We start from the raw sequence: 12,801 nt of genomic DNA, 5'->3' as shown, positions 1-12,801 counted from the left end.
CTCGGCGTGTTCTCAGGTTTGCAATAGTTATACTCTTATGATTTCTCCTTGCCTCGGCTAAAGGAATTACTGGCAATGGATATCCATCCTACCAAAACAGAACCGATTACTCTATAAATAATAAACTCAGTTACAAAAATTTGTTATGCCATGTAGTGTAAGAAATATACCTTATCATAGACGAGCACAACATCATCGTTCCAAATGCCATTTCATGCGATGTGTCTCCAGGGGATATCATTTCCGCTCGGATGAACATTCTTATGTCTTTAGCAAGCACGCCCATCATCCTCGACCACTCCTGAAACACTTTATTAAGAGAGTTATCGACACTCATGTGGACTTCATTTCCGAGATTGTCCACTTTGCCCCCATTTATATATTATGAACGTTACCCTCGTTGATAATGGCTTACCCACAATTACAACACAGTCTTTGGTTTCATCAATGAGGTCCAAGGACTCTTTCGACTTCGCTTCAGACTCATCAGAAGAAGCCATGCAAATGAATTTATGTTGAGCTCAGTTTTTGGTGATGGTTTGGTTTTTTATTTTGGGTATGGAATGGAGTAGGAGCGATGGTAAATGTGGACTCCTTTAAATAAATATTTGTTAATAATGAAGTGATTGAAAATACATCTCATAATATTTATTACACTCAAATTGTTTCTGTCTGATCTCAATCCTTCCAAGAACTCGGACTTGAGATTCTGATACTCCTATCGGCAAGCTGAGAACCTACACAATGAGAAGAAGTTAGCTAACCCCGGGGTGATCCGGGGATAACCACTCCGATGATAAAGTCAGAAAGTGTTTGAGAAAAGAAGATAAGTAAGAGAGAGAAAGTAGAGAGAGAGAGGAGAGAGAGAATGTCCTTTTTTCTTATTAATGAGGTCTTACCTACTTATTTATAGTAATCTACCTTGGCAGGTGGCTTTCACCCATGCACAAGCTTTCGTGCCAAGTGTCGAGCTTTTGTTGCCACGTGTTAAATTGCGGCAGGCCGACATGTCCTCTTTCTGCAACATATCAGCATCTTCTTGTGATCTGGTCACGTGCTTTCGCAAGATATCGGTCATGCCCGGATATCATCCCATACAATTAGCCCCCCAAGTGAGGACGTATGATCATTCATCATCGTGCTCAGTTAATCATGGGAGACAAGCTGAACCTAACAAAACAAACTTTGGGTTCCACATCTCATTCTTCAGACTCTTCCTTAAATTGGAAATTTTATTGTAACAACGTTTCTTGTACTCTGTTAAGTACTGCTTACTAAAAAAGTTTCATTACTAATCTTGCCGTTGTCATAATTCATTTTAATCGCTTGGCCTGTATCCAGGCAAATTAGCTTCTACACATTCATATATTTCCAAGCTCTATGTTCTTTTGCTGAGAAGTGTCATTTTAATTTGCTACTTTCAGTACTTTTTGTTATTATTATTCACAAGAGGATAACTTTTTGTAAACTCCGTTTTCCTCCGCAAGTGACCTTGTATGCCGATAACGCACAAGGTCAACTCATTATGATCGAAAAACTCCGTTTTCCTCCCCAAGTGACCTTGTATGCCGATAACATACAAGGTCAACTCATTATAAAAGACCTGGGAGCGAAAAACTCCGTTTTCCTCCCCAAGTGACCTTGTATGCCGATAACATACAAGGTCAACTCATTATAAAAGACCCAGGAGCGAAAAACTCCGTTTTCCTCCCCAAGTGACCTTGTATGCCGATAACATACAAGGTCAACTCATTATAAAAGACCTGGGAGCGAAAAACTCCGTTTTCCTCCCCAAGTGACCTTGTATGCCGATAACATACAAGGTCAACTCATTATAAAAGACTTGGGAGCGAAAAACTCCGTTTTCCTCCCCAAGTGACCTTGTATGCCGATAACATACAAGGTCAACTCATTATAAAAGACCTGGGAGCGAAAAACTCCCAAGTGACCTTGTATGCCGATAACATACAAGGTCAACTCATTATAAACGACCTAGGAGCGAAAAACTCTGTTTTCCTCCCCAAGTGACCTTGTATGCCGATAACATACAAGGTCAACTCATTATAAAAGACCTGGGAGCGAAAAACTCCGTTTTCCTCCTCAAGTGACCTTGTATGCCGATAACATACAAGGTCAACTCATTATAAAAGACCTGGGAGCGAAAAACTCCGTTTTCCTCCCCAAGTGACCTTGTATGCCGATAACATACAAGGTCAACTCATTATAAAAGACCTGGGAGCGAAAAACTCCGTTTTCCTCCCCAAGTGACCTTGTATGCCGATAACATACAAGGTCAACTCATTATAAAAGACCTGGGAGCGAAAAACTCCCAAGTGACCTTGTATGCCGATAACATACAAGGTCAACTCATTATAAAAGACCTGGGAGCGAAAAACTCTGTTTTCCTCCCCAAGTGACCTTGTATGCCGATAACATACAAGGTCAACTCATTATAAAAGACCTGGGAGCGAAAAACTCCGTTTTCCTCCCCAAGTGACCTTGTATGCCGATAACATACAAGGTCAACTCAGTGCAAAGTGGACGTTATGGTAGTGTAACCGTTTTTCTTCTCCTCTCTTTTTTTTTTTGTTTGTTTGGGCGGGAAAATTTTTACACGTGTCACAAATCCTGCCGCTGCTTTTTGAAAAAGTTTGTCAATTAACAGCCGTCAGATCTCTGAACCGCCTTTCACTTCAATTGGCCTTTCAGTTTCTTCTCTTTAGATCAAAATTCCGCCATTTCCTCACTACTTCGCATTTTTTTCTAGTTTTCTCTCGAAAAAGTTTAAGTTACCGACCAAAGTTCTTTCCTTTCTTATCTTCTTCGCGTTCGGTTTGTGCATTCCGTCTCCTCGGGCGTATCTTCTCTTTCTTCGTCGTTTCTTTATCAGTTAGAGGCGTTAAATCCGCGATTTTCATCGAAGGTATTTTTGTACCCTAACCCCTGATTTTTCATGCTTTTTTTTTTATTTTCTTATATTCAATTAAATGTCTGAAGATAGTGTTGAAGAGAATTTTCCTAACCTTAGTACTGCTAGGCGTCGTTTAATTAGGCAATCTTTAGGCAAAGAAACCGGTAGTAATCAGGGTAATTCGTCTTCCCTTTCTGATAATATTGACTACCCTTTTGAGACGTTAACTTCTGAAGAAGAAAAACGCGCTTTTATGATACATAGGACCATTGCCCACCGTGAAAGTGCCCTTCACCCTACTAACCCTGATATCCCTGCCGATACTGAAATTCTTGACGTTGAGCCTGTTAATGTCCGTTATCACTTACGCAGCTTTACTGGGAGACGATATTTTAATCAATACGGCACTAACGTTGGCAATATAGGTATAAACACTATGCCAAGGGTAAAGAGTACAAGTTATCAACCCCGAGCCGCCGCCCGTGAAGCCGCTGAGGCCGCCAAAGCAGCTAAAGCAGCTGAGGCCGCCAAGGCAGCGGAATCTAGCAAAAGACCTGGACAAGGTCAGGTTGTAAGTTCTTCTGAAGAAGAACTTGAGGATGACATCCCTTTGACACCTGAAGAAGGTCCGTCATCTCCTGTTCATGATTCTGCCGTCAACTCAGTTTTAAGAGATGACGACGCTCAGGAAGACAGTGTAAATAATGAGAGTAGGGATAACATTGTTGATTTAACGGCTGAGGTTATCTAGGAAGAGAATCTGGACGAGGGGTATAGTTCTGAGACTGATAGGGCTGAGTTCCGACAACCTATGGTTCTTGCCAACGACTAGAAAAAGTAGCAAAGGAAAAAATAAGTGAAGCTTTTAGGAAAACGGCAATTACAAAGGACTATTGTCGTCGTGCGAAAAAGTTCTTTAACTTACCTGATGGGTATGAGTTGTCTCTCCCTCCATCTGGAGCTTCAGTGTTGGATTGTCCAGCTGGTTCCGTTGCTGTTTACATGAAGCACTTGGATTTCGGCCTCCGCTTTCCTCTACATCCCTTTGTTGCTAAAATCTTGAAGGCTTGGAACGTTTGCCTGGTCCAGTTAACCCCTCAAACCATTCGTGCCGTTATCACTACAGTTTGGGTTATGCTATATCGGAACTTCCCTCTAACCCTTAATGTATTCAGGCGGCTTATTACCCTAAAGAGAGATGGTCAATCAGATGGGTGGTGGTCTTTATATACCCTACCTCATAAATATACCGTCCATCCTAAATTATCTAGCTGCAAAGGTTGGAAGGATAAGTTTTTCTTTATGTCAGTCCCAGAGGATTTTCCTTTGAGGAGAACTTTTTTCAAGCCTCATCCCCATTTTGTTTCAATCCCCGAGAGAGATCTCGGGAAACATGAAGAGAGGGCTGTCAATTACTTTGACATCTCTGAACATGATGAAGGTGACGGCAAGGTCCGTCTAATTCCTGCGGTGTGGGTGCCGAATGTGAGTTACATTCTGGGCAACGCGCCGCTTTCTCGTGTCGGTCTTTGTTGGACTGACCAGCATGGTATAGCTTATCCTTCTTAGCTTTATTATTCTTATTCACTAATTATTCATTTTCTTTTTTCATAATGAAAACGGCGTAGTTTACTTGTTTAGTGTTACCTTCCTTACCCTTTTATTTTTTTTTATATATATTCGCATTTAACTAATTGAATTTACATTCCTTTTTACCAGGTATTGATAAGTTGGATAACAGACAACTCGGCCTATCTTCTGACGGGACAAGGGTTATCAGGCGCTGCCCCGAAGCTTCCGACCCCTACGATACTCTTGCTTCCGTTTGTGGGCGTGCTCCAGCCATTAGTGCCAAGAGAAGAGCTGAGATCATGGCCGATGAAAATACCAAGAAAAGAAAACTAACACCTCTAGCCAACCGGCGAGGCGACATTGTGATCTCCAGCCCCAGGCAACCTGAAGGGCGAGCCGAAAAGAAAAGGGAGCAATCGGCGCCCGAGAAGAAGAAAGTCCAGTCGGTGTCTGAAAAGACCCCGACTGCTAACAAAGCTAAAAGCCCTGAGGCCGTTGTGAAGAAGGTTATTCAGGGTATTGAGGTCGAAGATCTCACTTCTGCTGAATCTCCCCGTCTACCTCAGGCAACCACCGTAATTGCTCCTACAACGGTTGGGTCGGATTCCAGCATCCCAGCCTTGACTTATCGGTCCAATCAATTGATTGAACGTGTTTCTGGAAGGTTTCCAGATGAAGTTCTGAAGGGGTTTGCTGTCCCTCCCGGCCATTCCGGCGACCGTTGGCAACCTGCTATGGATGTCGGCCGGAACGAATCTATGATAACCGATGACCCAATGCAAGGTGGGAATCTCGGTTATCGGCTGTTGAGCAATTTGACACTGCCAATGGACAGACCTGCTGGTCCAATCGGCCCCCTTGCTGCTATCCACATGCACAACATGATGAAGGTACGTATATATGTTATTATTTTATTTCTTTATATATATATTTTTATGTAGTGTTCTCGGCTTCCCTATTTTTACTTATATATACATTTCTGTAGGCCGTCATGTCTGGCACAGAGCTGGTTGAGATGTATCGTTACTATCAGGAGAAGCATCATCAAGCTTCCGCCAGCGAAAGTGCTATGCAGGAAGTCATCAAAAATGCTGAAAAAGCTTTAGATGACTTAAGGAAAATAAAAGAGAAAGACGACAAAGAGATGTCGGAGCTGAAGGTCAAGGCAGGGAGGGTCGCCAATCTCGAGCTAGAGGTGCAGAGTTTAAAGGCTCAGATCTCTGAGAAAGATAAGGCCATTGAGCGGCTTCCCTCAATTGAAAAAGACCTTCAGGATGCCAGATTTAAAATTAAGAGCCTTGAAGAAAAGGTTCAAAAAATGGAAGCCGACAAACCTGGTATCCGTCGGAGAGCGGTTGGCCGTTATCTAGCCTCCGATGAGTTCTGCTCCAAACTCCAAGATCGTTTTGATGGAGGTTGGACCGCTGCTCAGAGATGTATTGCCCACGTCGCCGGTTGGAAGAAGGATGATTGGGCAAAAGTTGAAAAGGCTTTCGGCGAGGAAGCCTACAAGATCCCTTCCGGCTTTGAGGCGCAGCAATTTTCTGATGAGGACTTGTATAACCTGGCGCCAACTGTTGATGATGGCCCCAGCAATCCCAGCATTTTGGATTCCCCAGTGCCTGAGAATGTTCAATCTTGAAGGGGCGGGCAGTCATCACCGACATCCTCTTGTGGGTCTTGTATCATTGGGCCTTACCAGCCATAACTCTTTTATTGTCTTTTGTATGTATGAACATGTTTTGGCAGTGCTGTTTTATCGGCATATACCCCTTTTTTGTGGTGATGCCTGTCGATTGTTAATTTTATCTGTTGTGTAAACTTATTTTTGTTTTTACTGTCTGCCGATTGTCTACAAAATTCTACACTTTCTTCATAACTGTGTTGTTCTTTACTTCTCATTTTCTAGTTTGCCTGTTTTTAAACAAGGTTATGATAATCATGTTGCCTTGCCTTGTTAGTTTTTAACGCATAAAAAATTGCAAAAAATAATTGCTTACCTAATGCTTTGTCTGAAATCCGAAAACTTCCAGTTAGAAACCTTTTTAAAGACGCCAGCTTCCGAAGATACCAGATCTAAAACCTGGCTCAAGAAATTGCATATAAAAATTACCAGCATACTTTAAAAACTTATCAGCATACTATCGGTTCACAACGCATATGAACGCCATATCATTCTTTGTTCCCCCCAGTGTACATAGTTCACGTTAGAGCTATGCACACTGAGCTGCGAACGTGAAAGCGAACGGTTGTTGCTGGTTCAGATTATAACATCGGTCACCTACTGCTGTGTTGTTTTAGCCAGTTAGGTACCCTCTCGGCGATCATTTTCTGAGCTACGCCTCATGTCGGCGTATACTCGAATTGATTTGGCCGGTATTTATATTTTGAACCAGCAACCTCATGAGTTAACGTATACAACTGATCAGGTTGTATAACTGTTATCTTCATGGAAGCGGTTTTGAGCTTTCCGTCCCATTTAACGATGTTCTGTTAAATGGAGGATGCCTATTTCATTGCGTATTGTCTGAATACTTCTTCATTCATCACTGACATCTTTCTTGACATCAGTTTCACATTAAAAACGTTTGTTACACATAATATTTCTTTAGTACAGCTGAATTCCATACATTCTTTAGAGGTGTTCCATCGATAGTTTCCAGATAAAATGACCCTTGTATGACGACATCTCTAACACGATAAGGCCCTTCCCAGTTTGCACTCAGCTTCCCGTCTTCATTTCCCTTACCGGTTGCTACGGTTCTTCGTAATACTAGATCTCCTTTACTTATCGGCCTATATGATACTCTTTTATTGTAGGCCCGTGACATTCTTTCTTTAAAGACAGCTGACTTAACTGCTGCTTTTTCTCTTAGCTCTGGCAAGAAATCTAGCTGTTGCCGTAGGAGTAAATCATTTTGATCTGCACAGTAATGCTGAATTCGGAATGTCGGCAACCCGACTTCTGCTGGTATGACTGCCTCCGTTCCAAAAACTAGAGTATAAGGGGATTCACCTGTGGCTTCTCTCATTGTTGTCCTGTTGGCCCATAATATTTCTGGTATCAAATCTGCCCATAAACCTTTTGCATCTTCGATCTTTTTCTTAATTGCCGTTATTATCTGCTTATTTGCTGCTTCTGCTTGGCCGTTAGACTGTGGGTGGCATACTGCTGCATAAGCAAATTTTACCTTATACACCATTAAGAGATCTTTGACTGGCTTACAGTCAAATTGAGTTCCATGATCAAAAACCATCGCCATCGGCAACCCGAACCTCGTGAAAATGTTTTTCCATATAAAATTTTTCACCTCCGATGCCGTTATCTTCGTTACTGGTTCTGCCTCTATCCACTTGGTGAAGTAATCAATTCCCACTATCAGATATTTTCTTCCACCTGTGGCTGATGGGAACGGGCCTACTATATCCATTCCCCATTGGGCAAAGGGGACTGGATTCAATATCGGAGTTAGATCATTTGGGGGCAAGTTGATAACTGGAGCAAACTTTTGACACTTTTCGCATTTTTTAACATAAGCCGTCGCATCTGCAATCATTGTCGGCCAGTAGTATCCCCTTCTCATTGCCTCTCTGGACAAAGCTCTTGCCCCGAGGTGATTACCACCACTTCCCTCGTGCAATTCTTCTATTAATCTTGCGGATTCAAAATCCGTTATGCACCTTTGCAACGGCAATGAAAATCCCCTTTTGTATAACTGGCCTTGGGACATAACGAACCACACACTGTCCTTCTGTAACCTTCTCAGCTCCCCTTTATCGGTTGGCCCTACACCATGAACGATGTATGCCAGTATTTTATCATACCACTGATCCTCCACTTCAACACAATTGACATCTGCCGGCATCTCATCTATGCTTCTCTGCTTTAAAATCTCAACCATAACCGTTCTTTCCAAGTCATTAAAGCTTGAACTTGCCAATCTTGCCAGTGCATCTGCTTGAGCATTTTTTAATCTCGGAACCAGTTTGATCTCAAAGTATTGCAACTGAGCTGCCAACTGCTTCATCTTCTCCAAATACTTTACCATTGCTGGCTCTCGAGTTTCGTACTCCCCACTAAACTGGCTTGATACCAGCTGAGAATCAGTTGTCAAAACTAACCGTTTTGCCTCTGCCGCTATCGACAGCTGCATTCCAGCTACCGCAGCTTCATACTCGGCCTCATTGTTTGTTGCCTTGAATTTAAATTTCATGGCGTATTCAAACGTTTTTCTATCTGGAGCCGTTATCACAATTCCAGCCCCTGCCCCCGTCGCCGTGGCTGATCCATCAACTGATACCTGCCACGTTCCCAACTCCTCTTCTTCATCTGTATATGTGGTCTCAACGATAAAGTCTGACAATGCTTGAGCTTTGATTGATGTTCGGGGTTTGTAACTTATTTCGTACTCTGATAACTCTACTGCCCATGTCATTAGCCTACCAGATGTATCCATTTTTCGCAGTGACTTCTCCAAGGGATGATTAGTGAGTACCTCTATCGGATGTGCATCAAAGTAAGGCCTCAACTTTCTGGCTGCCACAATTACAGTTAACGCCATTTTCTCTATAACTGGATATCTGCGTTCTGCCGCATTTAAGACATGGCTGATAAAGTAAATCGGTTGTTGTTGTCTCTTCCTTTCCACCAACAAAACGGCCGCTACTGTTTTTGGTGATGCCGAGATGTACAACTGCAACACTTCTCCTTTCTCAGGCCTGGCAATTGTAGGAAGAGATCTAAGATGATTTCTCACTACTTCTAAGGCATCACTTTGTTCTTTTCCCCATTCGAATGCCTTATTTTTTCTTAGCACCATAAAAAACGGAAGAGCCTTATCAGCTGATTTGCTGATAAATCTGGTTAACCCTGCCATCCTGCCCGTTAACCTCTGTATATCTCGAATAGTTTTTGGTTGTTTCATTTGAAGTACCGCATTCACCTTATCTGGATTTGCATCTATCCCCCGTTCACTGACCATAAAGCCTAAAAATTTCCCTGATCTCACCCCAAAAACACATTTTTCCGGATTCAACTTCATTTGGTATTTTCTCAAGGTTTCAAATGTTTCCTTCAAATCGGCTATATGGTCTTCTCTGTTCTTACTCTTTACTATTGTATCATCCACATACACCTCAACGTTCCGCCCTTTCTGTTTCTCGAAAATCTTATCCACCAACTTCTGGTAGGTTGCCCCTGCATTCTTCAACCCAAACGGCATTGCCTTATAACAATACACACCTACATCTGTTATAAAGGCCGTTTTATTTCTATCAGCCCTATGCATACTGACTTGATGATATCCTGAAAATGCATCTAAGAAACTAAGCATTGCATGACCAGAGGTCGAATCTACCAGCCTATCTATCCGAGGTAGTGGGTAGCAATCCTTCGGGCAAGCCTTGTTCAAATCTGTAAAATCCACACACATTCGCCACTTTCCTGTCGGCTTCTTCACCATTACTACATTTGCCAACCACTCAGGGTAGGTACAGGGCTCTATAAACCCTGCTGCTAAGAGCTTATTCACCTCGGCCTGGATTGCTTCTATCTTCTCAGTTGAGAAATTGCGCTTCTTCTGCCTTATCGGCCTGAACTTTCTATCAACATTCAGCTTATGCTCCATTACCTCAGGATGTATGCCTGGCATTTCGCTGGCTGAGAACGCAAAGACGTCGGCGTTTTCTCGTAATAAACTTATCAGGTTACACCTGGTCTCCACATCCATATCAGCCCCAACTTTCACTGTTCTACTGGGGTTGCCTGGCTGCAATTCAAATTGGACAGTTTCTCCGCCCGGCAACGGCCTTGGTGTTTCTTCAGGTCTTGCATCAAAGTTCTTCATTGTCAAATCTTGCATTGTCGGCTCATTTTTCCTTATTGGATTGCATGGAACTGTGGCACTACCAACGGGGTTCTTTAAAGCTGTAACATAACAGGCTTTTGACATAACCTGGCCTCCATACACCTTCTCCACAGCTCCCAAGTTTGACACATAAGCTATTGCCAAGTGGTAGGTTGATACAACAGCCTGCATGTCATGAATTATCGGTCTGCCGATAATTGCATTATACGCCGACTTGACATCCACCACCAGAAACTCTGCCATCACATCTCTTGCTTGTGGTCCATCACCCATCCTTACAGGCAACACAATGCTCCCCTCCGGCCTCACAGTTGATCCATTAAACCCGATTACTGGATACGACACCGGTTTCAGGTATTGCCTTCCGATATTCATCTCATTAAAAGCTTGAACAAACAAAACATTTGCTGAGCTGCCCCCATCTACCAGCACCCTTTTGATGTCGGCACCATTTATCTTGATTATCAAGACTAACGGATCGTCATGTGGGAACACTACACCTCGTGCATCTTCTTCCGTAAACACAACTTGTGGTATTGATGCCGGCCGAGGACGATTATCTACATCTAAAGCACAAACCAGATGCCGGTGCTCCGCTAAATGCTTCTTTGCCCCACTAATCGTTCCTCCGTGAATCGGTCCTCCCGTTATCACATCTACTCTTCCAGTAGATAACGGTGGTATTCCTGCGTCCCCTTGTCGGACTATTCTTCCTTGAGCTCTTTCAGGCCTTGCTTCTATATGTTGCCTCTCAACGGCCTGTGCCGGTTGTTGATTTCTACCGGTATTCAACCGGTATTGTGTTAGGTGCCCTCTCCTGATCAACTCCTCAATGTTGTCCTTCAATTGGGTACACTCTTCTGTATAATGCCCCACATCCCTATGGTACATACAGTACTTCTTCATGTCCCTCGACCTTGCTTTCATGGGAATCGGCCTTGACCAATCTTCTCTGTTCTGATTCACTGAGTAGATTGCAGCCCTTGGTGTATTCAGGGGGGTGTAGGTGCTGTATCTCATTGGCAGCCTTGTCGGTCTGGTATCTTGCCGACTTCCTCCTCCCCTTCCCGGGGCAGGAGTTCTCGGCCTGCTCCCTCCAGACGAGGTCCCCTCATTTTGACTTTGCCCCTTTCCTACCACCATATGCCTGCTACTCGTCTTCAACAGCTCCTCACTCTTTATGTAATCGTGAGCTTTGCTGAACGCTGCCGCCAATGTCGGCAGACTCTTCCTTGTAAGATACCTTTTGAAATCCGAATCAACTAATCCATTCATCAAAGCCATCACAGCTATCTCCTGTTGTAATTTCGGAATAGTGTTTGCTTCATTATTAAATCTCCTGATGTAATCCCTCAAAGATTCATCTGATTTCTGCTCCACAACCATCAATTCTCCAGAAGTTTTCTGCCTCACGCTGTTACTGACATATTGCCCTACAAACATCTCAGTCAGTCTTTCAAAGCTATCTACTGATCCAACTTCAAGGTTGTTAAACCAATCGGCTGCAGCCCCAATCAAAGTTGTCGGAAAGACCTTACACCAAACTGCATCTGAGTTTGTGTACAGCATCATGTGTCCCTCATAAGACGTTATAAATCTTGCCGGATCCCCTCTTCCATCATATCTACAAGTCGGCATTTTCACTTTCTCCATTGGTTGTTCTAAGATGTGCTGGGCAAATGGGGATGCCCTTAACTGCACTACCGTGCGTACTGCTTGACCTGCCACTTGTGAGCTTCTTTGCTGCTGAGTTCTGGTACTCGCAACACGACTCGAGGATTGCTCATCCTGCCGTGATGTTGTATGCGTCCTTACTGACGACTCATGTCGGGGTCTCCTTGACGAGTTCTCCAGCTGATTGTGTTGTTCCTCCTGATGATGGTGCGATGTTCCTCTATCGGCCTGGGTAGCTTCTCTTTCAGCCCGTGCTGCCTCAGCCTCCTTTCTCTTCTTGCTCATTGCACTCATCACCCTTGCGGCTGTTTCCAATTCATCTGGAGTAAATGCTGCCATAGGATCCTCTGCCTCCCTTCCTCCTGCAGGGGAGGTTATCGGCATATGGAACTGATTACCCTCTAGGGTATGGGTTTCATCTACTATCTCCACCTGGGGTTGTCCTTCTGGTATTCCATTGCTTAAATTGTTTCCGGCCATGATTATTGTTGTTGTATATATATTTTGTGTGAGGTTCTTAGGCGATAGAAGTGATCAACTGTCCCCTCCTTCTAGCGCCAAATTGTTTCTGTCTGATCTCAATCCTTCCAAGAACTCGGACTTGAGATTCTGATACTCCTATCGGCAAGCTGAGAACCTACACAATGAGAAGAAGTTAGCTAACCCCGGGGTGATCCGGGGATAACCACTCCAATGATAAAGTTAGAAAGTGTTTGAGAAAAGAAGATAAGTAAGAGAGAGAAAGTAGAGAGAGAGAGGAGAGAGAGAATGTCCTTC

General features: G+C 43.5%; 1 protein-coding gene across 1 annotated transcript; it reads right to left on the bottom strand.

Annotated features, from left to right (window-relative positions):
• Positions 1 to 7,074: 7,074 nt before the first annotated feature.
• Positions 7,075 to 12,504, bottom strand: LOC145613866 (uncharacterized). Its single transcript, XM_081668906.1, has 5 exons — positions 11,979 to 12,504; positions 8,833 to 11,783; positions 8,422 to 8,784; positions 7,838 to 8,364; positions 7,075 to 7,522 (listed from the first exon to the last, which is right to left on the bottom strand). Exons 1-5 carry the CDS (start codon positions 12,502 to 12,504, stop codon positions 7,075 to 7,077), a joined length of 4,815 nt encoding a protein of 1,604 aa, XP_081525032.1.
• Positions 12,505 to 12,801: the final 297 nt, after the last annotated feature.

The sequence above is a fragment of the Chenopodium album genome, chromosome 25, assembly GCF_948465745.1.
Source record: "Chenopodium album chromosome 25, dcCheAlbu1.1, whole genome shotgun sequence".
Taxonomy (NCBI): Eukaryota; Viridiplantae; Streptophyta; class Magnoliopsida; order Caryophyllales; family Amaranthaceae; genus Chenopodium; species Chenopodium album.
This window is presented reverse-complemented; position numbering and strand designations above follow the sequence as displayed.

Excerpts from the sequence above, each read along its gene's own strand:
- LOC145613866 (XM_081668906.1), bottom strand. The coding sequence starts at position 12,504 with ATGGCCGGAAACAATTTAAGCAATGGAATACCAGAAGGACAACCCCAG. Across the intron at positions 11,784-11,978 it reads GAAAGTGAAAATGCCGACTT|GGCAATATGTCAGTAACAGC; the intron begins GTAGATATGATG and ends AGATGTTTGTAG. Across the intron at positions 8,785-8,832 it reads AAGCATTGTCAGACTTTATC|GTATCAGTTGATGGATCAGC; the intron begins GTTGAGACCACA and ends GGAACGTGGCAG.